General features: G+C 43.8%; 1 protein-coding gene across 1 annotated transcript; it reads right to left on the bottom strand.

Moving 5' to 3' along the window:
• Positions 1 to 9,944: 9,944 nt before the first annotated feature.
• Positions 9,945 to 21,772, bottom strand: LOC145157769 (uncharacterized). The gene is made up of 7 exons (XM_079076766.1): positions 21,601 to 21,772; positions 20,766 to 21,559; positions 10,996 to 11,202; positions 10,755 to 10,907; positions 10,449 to 10,677; positions 10,121 to 10,361; positions 9,945 to 10,038 (listed from the first exon to the last, which is right to left on the bottom strand). The coding sequence occupies exons 1-7, from the start codon at positions 21,770 to 21,772 to the stop codon at positions 9,945 to 9,947; spliced, it is 1,890 nt and encodes a 629-aa protein (XP_078932892.1).

Genomic DNA, 21,772 nt, shown 5'->3' with positions numbered 1-21,772 from the left:
AAATTAAGTTGAAAAAGATGCACTTTTGGTCAATTTATGACTTAAAGACTAGATCTTGTTTGTTGGGATCATTCTAATGGATAAAGTTGGAAACTTTATCCATTATGGAGCTATTAGGAACCATAAAAATGTGATCTTCGTCCTTCTACCTTCCATGCAAGAGTTGTAATGTCTTAATGGATTCATCAATTAGGTTTTTAGCTTTTGAACCTTCCCTAGCTGTGGAAAGTCATAAAGATGGAAACTTTATGACTTAAGACAATGTTTTGAGGCTAGATCTGAGTTTGGGTGAAAAGTCCTTAAGGGATTAAGTGCTTAATGGAAAGGATATAACCAAATCGAGTACGATGGGCGTACGAAGCCATCCCATGTATGCGGGGCGGAAGTATTGTACGCAGGGCGTACTCAACCAGCCTTGGACTTTGTCTATTGTTGAATCCGGTGACCGTTGAATTTTTGACCAAGTTTGCCTTTAGATCAAACTTGAGGGTTTTGATGGGTGATTAAGATTTTATATGTGGTTCTGATGTTAGTGGATCTGCGGGAGGAAGCAGTGTAGCAAGGAATGTATCGCAATGTTCTCGGGTTTCTTCATTTCAGATGAGCTTCGCCTCACTGTGCCCATTGATCGAAGGCACCAATGCCGACCCAGTAGTTTTGGTTATATGTTAGCAAAGGGATGTCTTAGGGACTGTATATAGTCATGTAGGACAGACTGAGGACTCTTGATCTAGGCCCTTTTACCGGTTCCTTGTTTGGTTGTGGTTCTAGAGTAGGATCACCTGTTCGGGTGTCCATCTCACCTCTGATTATATATGGTCATGCATTCCTTGGATTGTTGATATTTAGTATGTTGCTATGTTGTAGTGATATGTTAGCTCTATATCCTGGTATCGAGTATGTTGCTATGTCGTAGTGATCTGTTAGATCTGTATCCTGATATCGAGTATGCTGCTATGATGTACTGATCTATCAGATCTATATCCTGGTATCAAGTATGATGCTATGTTGTAATGATTTGATAGATCTGTATCCTAGTACCGAGTATGTTGTGATGCTGTAGTGATCAGTTAGATGTTTATCCTGGTATCGAGTATGTTTCTATGCTGTAGTGATCTATTAAATATGTATCTTGGTATCGAGTATGTTGTGTTGCTGTAGTGATTTGTAGAACTGTATGTTATATGTACTTACTGGTTATCATCTGGTGAAGTTCCCTAGGGACTGTCTGTGGTCCTGTAGGATAGCCTGAGAACTCTTGATCTAGGCTTTCTTGCCCGTTCCTTGTTTGGTTGTGGCTCTAGAGTAGGATCATCTGTTCGGGTGGATATCTTACCTCTGGTTACATATGGTTACGCATTCTATGGAGGTTATTTGGTAGCATGACCTTATGTTCTGAGAGGACTAGTAGGCGTTACTAAGGTGCATGATTGATGTTTGCCTGTATTATGTGCCTACTTGATCCTTGATTGTTTATATGTCGAAATCTGGTAGTGGTGGGTTGAGGCGGTCCTACTTTGTGATATAGGCCAAGATACCCGGTGCGGGACGGATGTAAGCCCAAGGCACGAAGGCTCGAGAGGAACGGTTGGGTCGAGGCAGTAGGCTAACAAACCTTGGTATTCTGGCCCGGATAGACTGAAGGCCTGCAAGGCGGTGCAGTCAGGCTGAAGGCCTTAAGAGCGGCCGTTATTCATGCTTGTATGTTTATCGTATGGGGTATTTTGGGGGAAACTCACTATGCGTTGTGCTTACCCAGTTGTTTACTGTTTCAGGTATCATCGGTCATCCTGGGAAGCAGAAGGAGTGACTTTACACATTCAGCAACAAAAATAAAGATTCCGCGCTTTAATATTACTCTGATCTTCATAAATATATTTGGAATAAACGGTGTTCTCCGTAACGGAGTTATAATTGGGAATATTTACTTAAATAAAATGAAAATTTTTGGTTGTGAAAATGAGACGTTACAAGTTGGTATTAGAGATCTAGTTTGAGCGAATTGGAGGAACACTTGTGTGAATCCAGTCTCAAACTAGGATCTGAGAGTTTTTGCAAAAGGTTTTTGATAAATAATTTATAATAAAAGGATTGTATTAAGGCATAGGCTCAATCTCTTTTCATGTTATTGTTTGATTGTTGGCTTGGGATTGGGAACGTGGACCTTGATCTAACTTTGGTTTTACAGGAAGATGTGGTGTGTACAGTCAGCCAGAGCCTAAACAGGAGAGTGTTTCCCAAAATACCCATACTTGTTATATTCGTTGAGCTCTTTATTTTGGTTGATATGATGTTTATGATAGAACAACATGCTAGTGATAGGCTAGGGATCTTTAGGAATTGCATGATAGAATTGCCTAATGTATGATCCCTGATAGCCTAGGAGTGCCTCTTGTATGAAATTGACATCATTATTATAGCTGCTTAGTGTATGCATCATAGTTAAACATAATTAAGAATTTATAGCCTGAGAATGTTTGGTTTTGTCCTGTTTACTATTCCTTGTTTGGTTGTAGGCTTAGGGTAGAATCTAGTATTCAACTATCTATAGGATCCAGTGTTATATATGATTAGCATACACGAGTGTTGCAGGGTTGGTGGAAGTTTCATGGGTGAGTATATGCGTGAGTAGCCAGCCAGATGCGAAGGTTGTAATGATCCTTGAGACAAATACATGTAGGTGCGGAAGGTAGTATGGGCCCGTACTACTGAAAGCACAGGGCCGGTACGCGTAGCAAGGAAGTCACAAACCCCGAGGAATCGATTCTAGTCTCGTGATTGTAGCAATGTCTAACGTGGAATTATGATATATTCTGGTTTATTTTTAGAATGGTCTTTGCGAGAGGATCTGGTTCCGGGTCTAGAGTGAGTGGCCAGGATAGGCCAGGGTTGACTGATAATCTGATTCAGGATATTATCACCACTGAGGTGGCTGCTTCTGTTCGGAGGTCTATGTCGGAGATGTTTGGGTCTATCAACACCGTCATGATTAAGCTTTTTGATGATCGGTACGCTGCTCTTTCGGATGTTGTTGTTGCTGCAGCCACCACAGTGGTTTCTACGGCAGGGATTCGAGGGGAGAGATCTTTCCAGTATCAGGACTTCGACAATACGAAGCCCCCAAAGTGTGATGGGGTCGGGGACCCGATAATAGCGATGAGATGGCTGTCTGATGTGAAAGGTTGTTTCTTCACATGCTCTTACCCCGCTGAACAGAAGGTCAAGTGCGCCCTAAACCTTTTCAGATTGGGGGCGAATGATTGGTGGAAATTGGTGACTACTGCTTACATTTCTGATCAAAGAGCTGCTGTTACCTGGGAGCAATTCTCGGAGATGTTCCATGCGAGGTATGTTCCATTGGTGGAGAGGGAGATGTTGGCTCAGGGATAGAGATCACCAAGATGTTTACGGGGAGGGCTCTCTTCTGCCCTAAGTTTGCTGCCTCTGAGCAGGCTCAGATGAATCGGTACTTGAGTATACTCAAGACGGATATTCAGAAGTTTGTGTCCACGCATTGATACAATACCCTTGTTGAGCTTCAGACTGCCGTGAGGAGGCAAGAGATTGAGATAGAGACCCAGGCAAGGGACCATTGTCAGGCTCCGGTTTAGTCCCATCCTACAACAAAGCAGTTCAAGTCCGTCGGCCGGAGTTTGGGATCAGCTGAAGGGATGTGCATATCTTTTGTATGTAACAGGTGTGGCGAGGAGGGCCATTTTGGTAGAGATTGCGGGCGAAGTGCGCGAGTTTGTTTCCATTGCGGCCAGGAAGGCCACATTAGAGCTCGTTGTCCTTTTCTCATTTTCGGTGAGGTGTTGGATTCCTCATCCCTAGCTTGGCAGTTACCTGGCGGTCCTCTTCGGACGGTCGGAGTCCTAGAGACCAAGATTTGAGTTAGCAGTTCTTCTATTTAACAATTCTTGTAGTATTGGTATTTATCTGTATTTCCTGTTTATGATTGGAAGTTCGGTTGTAACCTTGGATGATCAATTGAATGAAATTGCCTTTTTTCTCTGTTTTAAATGAATTATTATTATGAATGGATTAATTATCTTGTCCTCGATTGTATGCGTGATGGAATTTTTGAATGTTAGGAGGGTTTTGATTCTCTTGTGTATGTGGATATCAATGGTTTAAATCAAGTAGTAGGGACCAAAGGACTGTGAAGTTGTCTAATTCCAATATAATTCAAGTAGGGGAGAGTGGAACCTCATAGTAGGAAGACCTTGTGCCAAGGTTCGGTTCTCAGTCAGATTTCTCCGAGTTCAAGACTTCCACGCAGCTGCTGAATCTTTTGGTTTTACGTCAAGATCATCGTCAGCTGTTGGATTTCCCTTCAAGCCATATTAGTTTTAGTTGTGGCATCATATGTAGGGTGTGCTTGTGCTTTAGATTCTAGGGTATTAGGAGCCCAGGCTAAGGGATGTGATGAGGGCTTCCTTGCCTGTTCTTATTTGGTTGGGGCTTGGATGTCTAAGTCATGTCCCAAAGACTTGGTAGGACCAGCTAATTTTTGTTGGCCCGATTGTTGTCATTGGTTAGTGGATCAGGGGTAGGACCGAGTGCCATTTTCGGTTAGTAGATCAAGGTTAAGCCTGAGTGTTGTTAGTAGATAGCTAAGCAGGATTGTCAAAGCCAAGTAGGAGCATGACCTAGTTTGGTATGTGACTAGTTGGTTCTTGTCGTGATGATGCACTTATGTGCGAGATTAGCATGACGGCGTTTAGCCGATGAGGTTTCAAGCCAATCAAATCTACGAGTTTTCGGTTAGATTGGTTGATGTGAGGGGTTACATCATGAAGTGGAAGCGAGTGCTGATTTCAAGGACGAAATTAAATTCAAGAGGGGGAGAATTCTAACATCCCGTTTCCCATCATTTCTTATTTCAGGGCCATGGGCCGTAAATCGATTCTGTAAAAAGCATTGGGCCTTAAGGAGGTAAATATTAGACCTTGTGGAAGGAGGTAATGATGGTTGAGAGATCTAACCTTTGAATTGTGTTTTGGACCGAAGGGTAAAAAGGGAAAAGTTATAGGTCGGGTTCTTGCATGAAATATGGATTTCTGTTCGAGAAGTTTTTAGCCCAATATGTTTAGATAATATTGTAGAGCCTTCAACACCTTTCCGTGGGTATAAAGAATGTTGAAAACGGAGTTGGAGCGAAGAAGTTATGACTGTTCGAAGTTATGACGATTTTTGGGCTAGTCGCGTACGCTGGGTGTACTAGGGCATCCCTAGTACACTGGGCGTACCCGCAGTACACTGGGCGTACCTAGAGTACGTTGAATGTAAGCGATCAATGTCCAAACCCTATTTTCGTGGTTTAAGCCATATTTAAGATCCTTAACTTCCCCAAACCCACTCCAGTCTTAGCCTCCACCCCTCCAACACCCTCTCTTGACACCCCAACACTAGTTTGAGCCTTGTGACAAAAAAGAAGGTGTTTTTAAGTGCTTTGGAGTGTTTTTGGTGCACCTTGGAGAAGAAGGAACTCATTTAAGAAGCGTTGGTTGCATTGGAGCTTGTAGATCTAGACCCTAATCACTATGATCTTTCTTCTGGAGGTATAAAGTTTGAATCTTGATGATGAAATTGTTAGATCTAGCTAGTTTTGGGTGTTATGAGCTTTTACTCACTTTAAGTGCATACAGTTTAGATCTTGAAAGTTTGTGACCTTGTTATGGATAAAGTTGGAACCTTTATCCATCTAAACATCATATTGATTCAGATCTAAAGGTTGGAGACTTAGACATAATGGATTAAGTTGAAAAAGATGCAGTTTTGGTCCGCTTATGACTTAAAGACTAGATCTTGTTTGTTGGGACCATTCTAATGGATAAAGTTGGAAACTTTATCCATTATGGAGGTATTAGGAACCATAAAAATGTGATCTTGGTCCTTCTATCCCGTCAATGCAAGAGTTGTAATGTCTTTATGGATTAATAAGTTAGGGTTTTAGCTTTTGGACCTTCCCTAGCCGTGGAAAGTCCTAAAGGTGGAAACTTTATGACTTAAGACAATGTTTCGAGATTAGATCTAAGTTTGGATGAAAAGTCCTTAAGGGATTAAGTGCTTAATGGAAAGGATGGAACCAGCTCGAGTACAATGGGCGTAATTTTCGTACGCTGGGCGTACTAAGCCATCCCATGTACGCGAGGCGTAAGTTGAGTATGCAGGGCGTACTCAACAAACCATGGTCTTTAACTTTTGTTGACTCCGTTGACCGTTGACTTTTTGACCAAGTTTGACTTTAGGTCAAACTTGAGGGTTTTCATTGGTGATTAAGAGTTTATATAGTTATGATGTTAATGGATCCGTAGGAGCAAGCAGTGTAGCAGGCAGCGTATCAAAATATTTTCGGGTTTCTTCATCTCAGGTGAATTTCGCCTAACTGTACCAGTGGGTCGAAGACACCAATGCCGACCCACTAGTTTTTGTTATCTGTTAGCAAAAGGATGCCTTAGGGACTGTATATAGTCATGTAGGATAGACTGAGGACTCTTGATCTAGGCTCTTTTACCTGTTTTTTTTTGTTTGGTTATGGTTCTAGAGTAGGATCACCTATTCGGGTGTCTATCTCACCTCTAATTATATACGGTCATGCATTCCTTGGATTGTTAATATTCAGTATGTTGTTATCTTGTAGTGAGCTGTTAGCTCTGTATCTTGGTATCGAGTATGTTGCTATGATGTTGACCTGTTAGATCTGTATCCTAGTATCGAGTATGTTGCTATGTTGTAATGATCTGTTAGATCTGTATCCTGGTATTGAGTATGATGCTATGTTGTAGTGATCTGTTAGATCTGTATCTTGGTATCGAGTATGGTGCTATGTTGTGGTGATCTATTAGATTTGTATCCTGGTATTGAGTATGCTACTATGTTGTAGTGATCTGTTAGATCTATATCATGGTATCGAGTATCTTGCGTTGTTGTAGTGATCTGTAGAACTGTATGTTATCTGTACTTGCTGGTTATCATATGGTGGAGTGCCCTATGGACTGTCTTTGGTGATGTAGGATAACCTGAGAATTCTTGATCTTGGCTTTCTTGCATGTTCCTTGTTTGGTTGAGGCTCTAGAGTAGGATCATCTGTTCGTGTGGCTATCTCAACTCTTGTTACTTATGGTTACACATTCTGTGGAGGTTAGCAGGTATTATTATTGTATGTTGTGAGAGGACTAGTAGGTGGTAGTGAGTTGTATGATTAATGTTTGCCTGTATTATGTTCCTACTTAATCCTTGATTGTTTATATGTCGACAAATGGTAGTGGTGGGTTGAGGCGGTCCTACTTTGTGTTGTAGGCCAAGATACCCGGTGCGGGCTGGTTGGAAGCCGAAGGCACAGAGGCTTGGGAGGAGTGGTCAGGTTGAGGCGGTAGGCCAACAAACCATGGTATTCCGATCCGGATAGACTGAAGGCCTGCGAGGTGGTCCTGTCAGGCCGAAGGCACAAAGAGCCGTCATTATGCATGCTTGTATTTTTATCGTATGGGGTATTTTGGGGGAAAATCAGTAAGCTTTGTCCTTACCCGGTTGTTTAGTGTTTCAGGTATCATCGGTCATCATGGGAAGGCGAAGGCGTGACTATACATATTCATCAACAACATCGAAGATTCCGCGCTTTAATATTACTCTGATTTTTTTAAATTAATATATTTGGAATAAACGGGTTTCTCCATAACTGAGTTATAATTGGGAAGATCTACTTAAATAAAATGAAAAATTTTGGTTTTGAAATGGGTCGTTACAACGACGCAATACTGGACTTTCCTCATCAAAGCTCTTCTCACCATATTTTAAGTTATGTTATTCAACATAGAATTGTTTTCTTTTTTTCAACAAGTTTATTATTTTAATAATATTATGAAAGATATTATAAAGAATTCAAGTATACTTTATATAATTTCAAAATCGTTTGATAAACTTCATATAATATATTTTTTTGTGTTACATTGTCTATAAGCAGATATTAATAAATTATAAAGTTAATCATTAAAATTACCAAATCTATTGAAGTTAACCGAAAAATAACCATCCGCATGGAAAATTTAACAAAATGAACATATTGTTTGGTAAATTAACAATTTTATTTATTGTTAGTTAACAATCAATATGTTTAATTATTTTATATAAACGTTTTGAATCAGTTTTATTCGATATGGTATAGATAAATAGTGTCAGTAAAATGACTTTTCTACTTCTTCTAAATAAGTGACATATCTTATATGTTAAACAACAATTTAGTTAACAACCACAAAATTAAATATAATTTAAGTGAATAAATATAATATGATTTAACAAAAAGAAGATTCCACTTGTAATATATGGTGTAGGACATGTATTCTTAGAACAATTATTGTAATATGAAACCATTTTAAATAATTTATTTATATTTTAGTTTATTGTAGTACTGCAAACATTAAAAAACAAAGGGTAAGTTACACCGTTGGTCCCTCATGCACATGCCAGAAAGCGTGTTTAGTCCCTATTTCCAAAATTTGACTCGGGCAGTCCCTCGTTGTTATTTTTCTTGCACGGTTAGTCACTATGCACGTTAACCGTTAAATGCTTCCGTTTAAGCTCCCCATGTGCCTTGCACGCAGGGGAATTTTCCTCTTTGCAGGGTTTGTGTCCATTCTTAATTCCGTTGCACCTTAAAATCTTATAAAACATTGCAACCCTCTTTTCCTCTGCTATCCTCTCCTTCGTCTCCTCCCCTCGTTCAATCGATTTCTTCCAAGTAGATAACAATGATCGATATTAAATGCAACTGTGGAGCCACTGCAGTGATTCGCACATCTTATAGCAAAAGAAACCCTGGGAAACTCTACTATGCATGTACAATAAAGGTAAGGTTAATGATTTTAATTTCGTTCTTCATCTTCTCTAATTTTGCCCTAATTCTTCATCTACTTTAATTGGTTCAGGGACCATTATGCAAGTTCATAGGATGGGTGAATGAGTATGATCAGGACTGTGATTGTATGGCGTTTAGGATGAAACTTGAAGAACAAAATCGCAAATTGAAGTTTTACCTAGTTATTAGCTGGTTTTTTTTTGTTTCAGTCCTTATATATAATGTGTAGGTTTAGTAATGAAGTTGTTAGTATTTTGTTATGTGTATTTTCTATTGTTATTTGTATTATGAAAAAACCTTCAATTCCAGTTAAAATATCTTTTATAATCATAATGTGGTGTTATCAGTTGGTGTTCAAATTTAATAAAAATGTGGTACTTGCAACATATGCAATATACCATTCAATACATGTAGCATCCAATATAACAATAAAAAAGTACAAAACTTAAAATATCCAAGATAACCATTTACCATTAACATAAAGGGACATCCAAAATAGCAACATAGTGTTATGGAATACAAATAGTTATCCTAGATAGCAACAAAGTATCAAAATACAAAACATAAAAACAAAGTAATATGGCAATAAATGCCTAACAAAAACATAGTTATCCTTCATGATCATGATACCAAACTACAAATTCTCAAAGCATGGGGCTTTTTCCCTTCTTCCCAACTCCTTTTTTTACACCACCACTGCTACCTGCTGCACCTTGACCTGTATTTGCTCCTACACTCTTGTTAACTCCTACATTGCAACCTTCTGCACCTTCTCCTGTTGTATTCCATGCTGCACCTTCTCATGTTCCATTCCCAGTCTGTGATTGTCCCTTGCAGGTCCTTCCATTATGGCCCACATTTCCACATTTTGTGCATGTTACAGGTTTCCATTTTGTGGACACTCCATCATCTTCTGTTTCAGATCTTCTTCTCTTTTTTTTGGTCTGCCAATAGGGACACGATACTTTGGTGGTATCAACTTGGTAGGACATGTGCTTTTTTCCCACAAAAACCTCCCATTAATAGGCTCAAATTTGAAGACATACATTTCTTTCCAAGTCTTGAGCCAATATGTTGGGTGAACTTATATCTCAGGTATTCCAACATTTTCATTGTTCAGCCTCATATCCCATATAGCTGCTATACTATGTTTGCAGGGTACGCCTGTCAGTTCCCACCTGTTACATGAACATGTTTGTTGTTCCATATTAACCACAGACTGATTAGTACCTTCACTTGTAACATGGTACTTTCCATTGCCACAGAACACTGCTTTTACACTGTACTGCCCTTTCTTTAATTTTTTGACGGGTCTTAGTGGCTGTAGGAGTTAATGGGCCATTAGCTTTATCAATTTCTTTTTGAACCCTGACAATTTTCCTCATGATATACTCCCTAATAAACTCCAAGCAACTGATAATTGGCTTATCACGACCCTTCACTATCTTGCTATTCAAACTCTCACCCATATTGTTCAACAAAGCATCACAATGTGCCCTCCCTGATAAAACACAACTGTATTAGATTATATTTAAAAATTATACACTTATCAACATGATATTATATACCTGAGAAGTGGGATCTGGACCAGTGCTTAGGTGGAATAGAATTAAGCAGTCATATGCTTCACTGTTAAGTTTCTTTAGTTCTTCTATGACACTGTTGAATTCTGGTATGGTGGTACATGTTGCACAATTCCAAAGACAATCCTTGAATTCCTTGCCCATCCATTTACGTTTCATGTTCTCATGAAGATATCTTAGGCAATATCTATGCTCTGCTGATGGTAAAAGTTTCTCAAGTGCAGGCAATAACCCCTAAATCATCAAAAGTGTGAAGTTGATTATTGAATTGTAAAACATGCAGGTGAAAATGAATGGAGAACTTTATTTACCTTCTGTCTGTCTGATATGAAAGTGAAGTTGGAGTTTGCATACAAACCAAGATCATCTCCTAAGTTAGTTAAAAACCAAGTCCATGAATTAAAGTTCACTGCTTCAACAACTACATATGCCAAAGGGTATGTGCAATTGTTCCCATCTAAACCCTGAATTATCATGTCAAACATAGTAATAAGCAAACAATTAACTATGGTCAAACATTAATGAAATACTAAAATATGATTATGCACATACCACTGCTGTTAGGATCATACCATGGTATGGACCCTTCATGAATGCACCATCAAGCCCTAGTAAATCTCTTTTCCCTGCTGCAAATCCACTTTTCAGTGGACCAAGACAAATGTATACACGTTCAAATACCCTAGTCTCAGATGCATGACATGGTTCACTTTGCACTTGAAGTTTGACTGTGGTGTTAGGATTTCTACTATGCACCTCCTGTAATGTAACGCCTCGATTCTCAGGTATCATTTAAATAAGAGTTATTGGATGAAGCTCTACTCGACGAGTCGGTTGACCTACTCGTCGAGTAGCAGCGGGGTGGGATCGCGTGTTAAGTGACCTACTCGACGAGTCCATATTGGGACTCGGCGAGTAGGAGCTGGCAGATGAAACCCTAAATCCCGGGGGTTTGCACCCTATTTAAGGAAGCATAAGCCTCCTTTGGCCTCTTTGCAGTCCTTGAGAGCTCAGAAAAACCCTAATTCGTGTGGTGTTTATTCTTGTGTGTCTAAAGCTTTGGAGAGGAGATATTTTGAGGAGAGAATCTTGGGGAAACAAAAGGCTACGAGCAAGGAAGTGTGGGAGATCAGAAATCTACCTCAAGTAGCATCATTTGGAGGTATCAAGTCGTCACCTTTTCTCCTTTTTCTTTCTAGACCTCTTTTGGTTGAGATCTAGGGTTTTTATGGTTTGGTTGAGATGGTAATGTGGGATATGAGCTAGATCTGAAGTTGTAACTTCAGATCTGTAACCTTCTTGGGTTCTAGAGTCATAAAGCTCTGATTTTGGTCGAGAATGAGGCCCTCCTTGTGCATAAAGCCCCATTAAGAACTTAGTTTTGGCATTAAGAGCCTTATTAGTCATGCATGCACGTAAAGTTTGCAACTTTACATGAAAAGTATGCCCTAGAAGCTTGGATCTGTGATTTGGAGCCGCTGCATGGCTCAAAACAAGTCTGTATGGAAAAAGGACTGAATGGACTCGGCGAGTCGCAAGGTTGACTTGGCGAGTCACATGAAGATGGCCGTGAACTCGACGAGTTGGATGAACAACTCGGCGAGTTCGATGAAGATCACCATAAGACTCGACGAGTTGAAGAACAACTCGGCGAGTCGGATGAGTTTTCCCTAGGATTTGTATGCGTGTGTACCCGTCGAGTGGCAAGGAGGGAACTCGACGGGTGGCCTTAGAGTTTTATCGGGAATCGAAGGAACTCGACGAGTCACCCCGATGACTCGTCGAGTGGAATGTGCTTCGAGGAACTCGGCGAGTAGCCAAGGGTACTCGACGAGTTGGGGGTCAACATGGACTGTTGACCTTGACTGAGGACTTTGACTTTGACCAGGGGTTGCCTGGTGGGTTATGGAGTACCTTATAGAGTTAAGGACTTATGAGTATATTGTACTATGGTCATAGGTGGTGGAGCCTGTGACAAGTGATCCGAGAATTGGAGTTTACCTTTCGAGTCGGCATCTGCGAGGTGAGTCATCCTCACTATATCGATAGCGTCTACGACACCAAGGGCGGCCCTTTTGTTGTTATTGTTATGGTATGCGACATATGGTTTGGTCTGCTAGATCGGAATCAGGGTAGACAATATGTTATGCTTTATGATCCGTAAGGATTGGTATGTTAGTGAACTGCTAGGTCGGTACTCTCGTTACGAGAGGATTCTATGGTCGATGATCAGTATGATAGATATGTTTGATGTTGTATATGCCAGTATATGATAGTTATGTGAACTTGGTTATTTGCTTATTGGTTGGGTTGAGGCGGTCCTGCTTTGTGCTGAAGGCCAACATACCCTATGAGCGGTCCGGGGAGACTGCAGGCCACGAGGCGGACCAGTCATGCCGAAGGCTAGAGATAGATTCAGATAGATTGTAGGCCCAGTAGGGCGGTCCAGTTAGGCCGATGGCCCAGTATGCATGAATAGATTCAGTTAGACTGTAGGCCCGGTAGGGCGGACCAGTCAGGTCGATGGCCCAATATGCATGATTGATTGATTGGTTGTTACTGATATGGTATTGTCAGTGTGGTATTGGTATTTTGGGGGTAGCTCACTAAGCCCTCGGGCTTACAGTTTCAGTTTATTGTTTTAGGTACTTCAGGAGATCGTGGCAAGGCGAAGGCGTGACCGTACCGCTCCTCATCCTTATGATATGATTTTGGGACACTCTGATGGATATTGATTTGAAAACATTTTGTAAACAATGCTATTTGACTTTTATTTATGTTTGAAAAAGTTTGAATTTGGCGTAAAATTTATGGACGTTACAAATTGGTATCAGAGCCTTGGTTTGAGTGAATTGGAGGAACACTCGTGTGAATCCAGTCTCAATCCAAGGAGATTTTTGGGAAGTAAGTTTTAAAAATGTTTTTCAAAAGAAAGGATGGAGGATGCAGAGGGTACGATCAGCCAGAGCCTGTAAGTAATCCCCAAAATACCATACAGTTATTTGATATTCTGATATGTTAGAACAGCATGCTAGTGCTAGGCTAGGGATCTTCAGGAATCGCATGATAGATTTGCCTGATTATATGATACATATTAGCCTAGGGTTTCTTGTATATGGGATTGACATCATAACTGTAGATGTTTAGTGTATGCATCACGGCCGTGTATAGTTAAGATCTTATAGCCTGAGAATGTCTGACTCGATCTTAGGGTAGGGTTGGATATTCGAAAGTCTATCGGGTCCAGCGTTATGTACGGCTAGCATACACTAGCGCTGCAGGGGCTGATGGAAGTTCCATGGAAGTATGAGTTGTGCAGAGCTGTGAGATCAGTAGTGAGATAGGCGATGTCCCCTAGTAATGAGGGTTGAGAGCACATTATGTTGAGTATAGTATTAGGGAGTTGTGGTGATACTTGAGACAAATATGGGTAGGTGTGGAAGGTAGTATGGGCCCGTACTACTGGAAGCACAGGACCCATACGCGTAGCAAGGAAGTCACAACCCCTAGGATTTGTGAGTTTTGGTCTCTCGATATTATGTTGTGTATCTGATGTCTTGAACGTATCTTTCAGTATGGTGGTGACGAGACGTTTTGCTGCTGGGTCCGGATCAGGATCAGGATCCGGATCAGGGTCGGCACAGGGGGACGGAGGGCCAGAGGTGCCGGTAGCACCTGAACCCTTGGTTCAGATGGGGACTGAGGAGCTGGATGCCAGGATCCGGGAGATTCTGCACGATGAGGTCGCTGCGGCTTTCCGAGCGCAGCTACCAGAGATGTTCGGATCGATCAAGACCGCGATGGTGGAGTATTTTGATGAGCGATATGCAGCTCTGGCAGAGACAGCAGCCGCTGCCGCCACTTCGGCTGTAACTGCGACATGGGTTGGAGGAGGAGCCGGCAGGGCTTTTCAATACCGGGACTTCGATAATACGAAGCCCCCGACATTTGATGGTACTCAGGATGCGATCAGAGCTATGCGGTGGTTGTCTGACGTGGAGGGTTGTTTCTTCAAGTGCTCATGTCCTGCTGACCAGAAGGTCAGGTGTGCTCTAAACCTGCTCAGGCTCGGGGAAAAGGACTGGTGGAGATTGACGACATGTTCATATTCTGATGATCAGCTGGCTGCTGTTACTTGGGAGCAGTTTCGGGATATGTTTCGCACCCGCTAAGTTCCGCGCGTGGAACAGGAGCGGACTGCTCAGGAGTTTTGGACATTGAGACAGGATGGGGAGTCTGTGAGGGAGATTACCCGGATGTTCACGGAGAGGGCGATGTTTTGCCCGGAGTTTGCGTCGGAGCAGTCTCAGATGACTCGTTATCTGAGTATGCTCAAGACGGACATACGACAGTTTGTGGATACACATCGTTGTGAGACCCTCCTGGATCTACAGGAAGCCGCGAGGCGGCGTGAGTTGGAGATAGAGCTACAGCAGAACGAGCAGCATCAGGCACCGGCACAATCTCAGCCGGCGCCTAAGTGGTCTAAGACTGTAGATGCACGGTCTGGGGGTCAGCAGAGCTGTACTTGTGGAAAGTGTGGCAGGGTTCATTCGGGAGTGTGTAGTGCAGGAGGGGGTTGCCACAAATGTGGCAAGGAGGGGCACTATGCCAGGGACTGCCGTCAGTCCGCCCCTCCAGCAGATATAAGGATTTGCTACCATTGTCATCAGCTTGGTCATGTGAGGACCAACTGTCCGCAGCTCGCCGCCAAGTCGGCGCAGGGTCCCGTGCCAGCCACTGTGAGGATTGGAGATGGGAGGCCAGGCAGAGTGGAGCCTCCGAAGGCTCAGGGTTGCGCCTTCCAGCTCACGGCCGAGGACGCCAAGGCAGCACCGGATGTGGTTGCTGGTACATTTTTATTCTCTGTCTCAGTTATTGTATTGGTGTTATGCTTATTGATTGTACCTGTGGTTAGGTACGTTTTTAGTGAATTCCTTGCCCGCTTTGGTATTATTTGACTCGGGGGCGAGTCGGTCGTTTGTATCTCAGACCTTCTCTAGAGGGTTCAGTGTGCCGATAGGTGATCTTGAGTGTCCGTTGCGAGTTTCGATCGCCAACGAGCACGGGGTTTCTGCTTCTTCGGTTTACCGGGGATGCGAGTTGGAGATTTTTGGGGTGTCCTTCCCGATAGATTTGATTCCTATCCCCATGGGGGATGTATGCGTGATTGTAGGGATGGATTGGCTTAGCCGTTTCGGTGCCATGATCGACTGTGAGAGGCAGCGGGTGGTGGTTCGAACCCCAAGTGGGGGAGAACTGGTAGTATATGGAGAGGGCACCAGGTTGGGATCAGGGTTTTGTTTGGCAGCCAGGGCTCGACAGTATATAAAGCACGGGTGTGCCGGTTATTTGGCGTATGTAGTAGATATGCGGGTTAGGGAGCAGCTCTCAGTTTCAGAGGTTCCGGTGGTTAGGGAGTTTGCTGATGTGTTTCCGGATGAGTTACCCGGAGTGCCTCCGGAGAGGCAGCTTGAGTTTTGGATTGATCTAGTGCCGGGTGCGGCCCCTGTCGCTAAGGCGCCGTACCGACTGGCACCGCCAGAGATCCAGGAGTTGTCGTCTCAGTTGCAGGAGCTTCTGGGTAAGCAGTTCATTTGTCCGAGTAGTTCACCCTGGGGAGCACCGATCCTTTTCGTCAGGAAGAAGGACGGTTCGCACAGGATGTGCATTGACTATAGGGAGCTGAACAAGTTAACGGTGAAGAACCGTTATCCGCTTCCGAGGATAGACGATCTTTTTGATCAGCTGCAGGGTGCATCTTGGTTTTCGAAGATTAATTTGAGATCAGGATACCACCAGGTCAGGGTGAGGGAGGAAGACGTGGAGAAAATCGTGTTTCGGACTCGTTATGGTCATTACGAGTTCGTGGTGATGCCGTTTGGGCTTACCAACGCACCAGCAGTGTTCATGGATCTGATGAACCGAGTCTGCAGACCGATGCTCGATCGCTCGGTCATTGTGTTCATAGATGACATCTTGGTATATTCCAAGACCCGAGAGCAGCATGAGGAGCATCTCAGGGAGCTGCTGGGGGTACTGCGACGAGAACGGTTGTATGCCAGGTTCTCGAAGTGTGAATTTTGGTTACGAGAGATTCAGTTCCTCGGACATCTCGTTAACCAGGATGGGATTTTGGTTGATCCGGCCAAGGTGGAGGCAGTTATGCAGTGGGAGACTCCGAGATCTCCCTCAGACATCAGGAGTTTCTTGGGTTTAGCAGGGTATTATCGGAGGTTCATTCGTGATTTCTCCAAGGTTGCCGTACCCCTCACTCGTCTAACGAGGAAGGGAGTGGATTTCCGGTGGGGCCCTGAGAAGCAGAGGGCGTTCGAGACCCTCCGGCAGCGGTTATGCGAGGCGCCAGTGTTGACACTCCCCGAGGGAGTGGAGGATTTCGTGGTATTTTGTGATGCGTCCATCACAGGCTTAGAGGCAGTCCTCATGCAGAGGGGACGAGTGATAGCTTATGCATCGCGGCAGTTAAAGCCGCATGAGACGAGATACCCCACACACGATCTTGAGTTGGGAGCGGTGGTCTTCGCTCTCAAGATTTGGAGGCACTATCTGTACGGGGTCCGTTGTACCATATACACGGATCACAAGAGTTTGAGGCATATTATGGATCAGCCAAACCTGAACATGAGGCAGCGCAGGTGGCTGGATGTAGTCAAGGACTATGATTGTGAGATCCTTTACCATCCTGGTAAAGCGAACGTGGTTGCGGATGCTCTGAGCCGCAAGTCAGCTGGGTCCTCAACCCCAGCCAGATGTATGAGGATAGTGGTGGATTCCCCGCTGGTGGGTTTGGTCAGGGATGCTCAGATTGAGGGTATGAGAACGGAAAACTGGAAGTTGGAGAAGATTAAGGGCGAAAGCGCCCGGTTTGTTCAGGATAGCCGGGGATTGTTGACCCGTTACGGTCGGGTTTGGGTTTCGATGTCCGGAGGGGTCCAGCAGACAGTGATGGAGGAGGCTCATAAGTCTCGCTTCTCTATTCATCCGGGAGTCACCAAGATGTACCGTGATCTGAGTTCGAGTTATTGGTGGCCGGGCATGAAGCGAGATATCGCTTGGGTTGTTGAGAGGTGCTTGATCTGTAGGATGGTCAAGGCCGAGCACCAGAGGCCGCATGGTAAGCTGCAGCCCCTGGAGATTCCCATGTGGAAATGAGAACGGATCACGATGGATTTCATCACGAAGTTGCCAAAGACGGCAAAGGGTTTCGATGCTATATGGGTCATCGTGGATCGATTGACCAAGAGTGCCCATTTCCTAGCTATACGGGAGAGTTCGTCGGCGGAGAAGTTGGCCGACCTGTACGTCCGCGAGATTGTCTCTCGCCATGGGGTTCCAGTTTCCATAGTTTCCGACCGGGATGTCCGATTTACCTCCCGTTTTTGGCAGAAGTTCCACGAGGAACTAGGTACGAGGTTGCATATTAGTACAACGTTCCATCCGCAGACTGATGGGCAGAGTGAGCGGACCATACAGACCCTCGAGGATATGTTGAGGGCGTGCGTCATTGATTTCGGTGGGAGTTGGGATTCCCACCTACCGCTTGTAGAGTTCGCCTACAACAACAGCTATCATTCCAGTATTAGCGCCCCGCCTTTCGAGCTGTTGTATGGGCGGAAGTGTAGGACCCCAGTCTGCTGGGGCGAGGTTGGGCACAGAGTGATGGGTCGGATAGAGGTAGTTCTGCAAACTACCGAGATGATACAACAGATTAGACAGCGACTGCAGACCGCTCAGAGTCGGCAGAAAATTTATGTCGACCGACGCCGATCTGAGCTGGAGTTTCAGGTGGGTGACATGGTTCTCCTGAAGGTTTCACCCTGGAAGGGAGTGATCCGCTTCAGGAAGAGGGGAAAATTGGGTCCCCGCTACATCGGGCCGTTCAGGATTGTTGCCAGGGTTGGCAGGGTGGCCTATAGGCTAGAGCTTCCGGAGAAGCTTAGCCGGATCCACAGCACATTCCATGTTTCCCAATTGCAAAAATGCATTATGGACCAAGAGGCAGTAGTATCGTTGGATGACATTCAGGTCGATGAGCGCCTGAACTATATGGAGAGGCCTGTGGCTATTTTGGAAAGGGAGAAGAAGATTCTTCGGAACAAGGAAATACCTTTGGTAAAGGTACAATGGGAACATCGGAGGGGATCCGAGTGGACATGGGAACCGGAAGTGGAGATGCTCTAGCATTACCCGGTATTGTTTATTCCGACGGACTTCGAGGGTGAAGTCTAGTTCAAGTGGGGGAGAGTTGTAACGCCCCGATTCTCAGGTATCATTTAAGTAAGAGTTATTGGATGAAGCTCTACTCGACGAGTCGGTTGACCTACTCGTCGAGTAGCAGCGGGGTGGGATCGCGTGTTAAGTGACCTACACGACGAGTCCATATTGGGACTCGGCGAGTAGGAGCTGGCAGATGAAACCCTAAATCCCGGGGTTTTGCACCCTATTTAAGGAAGCATAAGCCTCCTTTGGCCTCTTTGCAGTCCTTGAGAGCTCAGAAAAACCCTAATTCGTGTGGTGTTTATTCTTGTGTGTGTAAAGCTTTGGAGAGGAGATCTTTTGAGGAGAGAATCTTGGGGAAACAAAAGGCTAGGAGCAAGGAAGTGTGGGAGATCAGAAATCTACCTCAAATAGCATCATTTGGAGGTATCAAGTCGTCACCTTTTCTCCTTTTTCTTTCTAGACCTCTTTTGGTTGAGATCTAGGGTTTTTATGGTTTGGTTGAGATGGTAATGTGGGATATGAGCTAGATCTGAAGTTGTAACTTCAGATCTGTAACCTTCTTGGGTTCTAGAGTCATAAAGCTCTAATTTTGGTCGAGAATGAGGCCCTCCTTGTGCATAAAGCCCCATTAAGAACTTAGTTTTGGCATTAAGAGCCTTATTAGTCATGCATGCACGTAAAGTTTGCAACTTTACGTGAAAAGCATGCCCTAGAAGCTTGGATCTGTGATATGGAGCCGCTGCATGGCTCAAAACAAGTCTGTATGGAAAAAGGACTGAATGGACTCGGCGAGTCGCAAGGTTGACTCGGCGAGTCACATGAAGATGGCCGTGAACTCGACGAGTTGGATGAACAACTCGGCGATTCCGATGAAGATCACCATAAGACTCGACGAGTTGAAGAACAACTCGGCGAGTCGGATGAGTTTTCCCTAGGATTTGTATGCGTGTGTACCCGTCGAGTGGCAAGGAAGGAACTCGACGGGTGGCCTTAGAGTTTTATCGGGAATCGAAGGAACTCGACGAGTCACCCCGATGACTCGGCGAGTGGAATGTGCTTCGAGGAACTCGGTGAGTAGCCTAGGGTACTCGGCGAGTTGGGGGTCAACATGGACTGTTGACCTTGACTGAGGACTTTGACTTTGACCAGGGGTTGCCTGGTGGGTTATGGAGTACCTTATAGAGTTAAGGACTTATGAGTATATTGTACTATGGTCATAGGTGGTGGAGCCTGTGACAAGTGATCCGAGAATTGGAGTTTACCTTTCGAGTCGGCATCTGCGAGGTGAGTCATCCTCACTATATCGATAGGGTCTACGGCACCAAGGCCGGACCTTTTGTTGTTATTGTTATGGTATGCTACATATGGTTTGGTCTGCTAGATCGGAATCAGGGTAGACAGTATGTTATGCTTTATGATCCGTAAGGATTGGTATGTTAGTGACCTGCTAGGTCGGTACTCTCGTTACGAGAGGATTCTATGGTTGATGATCAGTATGATAGATATGTTTGATGTTGTATATGCCAGTATATGATAGTTATGTGAACTTGGTTATTTGCTTATTGGTTGGGTTGAGGCGGTCCTGCTTTGTGCTGAAGGCCAACATACCCTATGAGTGGTCCGGGGAGACTGCAGGCCACGAGGCGGACCAGTCATGCCGAAGGCTCGGGAAAGATTCAGATAGACTGTAGGCCAGTAGGGCGGTCCAGTTAGGCCGATGGCCCAGTATGCATGAATAGATTCAGTTAGACTGTAGGCCCGGTAGGGCGGACCAGTCAGGCCGATGGCCCAGTATGCATGATTGATTGATTGGTTGTTACTGATATGGTATTGTCAGTGTGGTATTGGTATTTTGGGGGTAGCTCACTAAGCCCTCGGGCTTACAGTTTCAGTTTATTGTTTCAGGTACTTCAGGAGATCGTGGCAAGGCGAAGGCGTGACCGTACCGCTCCTCATCCTTATGATATGATTTTGGGACACTCTAATGGATATTGATTTGAAAACATTTTGTAAACAATACTATTTGACTTTTATTTATGGTTGAAAAAGTTTGAATTTGGCGTATAATTTATGGACGTTACATGTAAGTAGTCTCTTAGACACGGGTACTGAGCAGCAAAATCTCCCCTAATTGATTCCAGGGCTTTCGTTTTCGCCCTATGAACTTTCATGTCTGACAATCCAACTTGGTATTTCTTCTCAAGCATCTCACGTAATGCTCTAAGTGGTATTTCTGCGTTTGACTCCATTGTGTCAATAATCTGTTCAGAGAAAAACTTGTAGTTGCATGCCCTAATTTTCCTTGTTTGAAGACATCTATGTTGCTTTTCACAGGTCTTAATAGTCCAGCTAATGTCTTTTTTCCACTTACTCACTAGTAGGATCCATGGGCATTTATGAATAGAACCATCTTTGACTTTCTTTTTCTTTTGACTTGGTCCCACTTTGTCATTACTTTTACTGGTCCCACCTGTTTCTAATATCCGAAGGTTTGGTATAGTCCCTTTACAAACCACTCTAATCTTGTTTTTGTCATTCTTGACGAAGTCTAACTCCCTTCTACTCTGTATGGAATGAAGATAAATTTGTTGTTTAACTTCCTTTGTTGTGCTGAAAGTCTGGTGGATGTAAAATGGATATTTGACAGCAGCTGCTTCATTCTTGTGTGCTCTTTGTAAATCTCTTATCTTCTTCCTTTTTTTACTAGCTTCACCCTCATCTGATGAAGATGCAGATACTAATTCTTCAGTGTCTATAACCTCTAATTCTTCATCACCTTCTACTGTTTTATCTCGATCATCAGGAAAACTTCCAACCCACGCCACCTCTTTGTCAATGTTGAGGTGAAAGTTCTTCATATCAACCTCTGGATCATCTACAAATTATCTTCATCAACTATGTAATCACTATCTTGACTGTCTTCACTATCTTCATTGTCTTCACTATCTTGACTGTCTTTACTAGCTTGACTGTCTTCACCTGCTTTTTCACTATTTGGTTCATCTGGTTCCATAGGAGTCCCACCAAAAGGTTCACACCATTCAAATGTATCATCCCAACCATCAACATTAGGACATGTGCTTCCCAT

This window comes from Lactuca virosa, chromosome 2 (genome assembly GCF_052849685.1).
Source record: "Lactuca virosa cultivar CGN04683 chromosome 2, Lactuca_virosa_CGN04683_v6, whole genome shotgun sequence".
Classification (NCBI taxonomy): Eukaryota; Viridiplantae; Streptophyta; class Magnoliopsida; order Asterales; family Asteraceae; genus Lactuca; species Lactuca virosa.
Note: the sequence above shows the minus strand (reverse complement) of the source record. Positions and strands in the feature narration are given on the sequence as shown.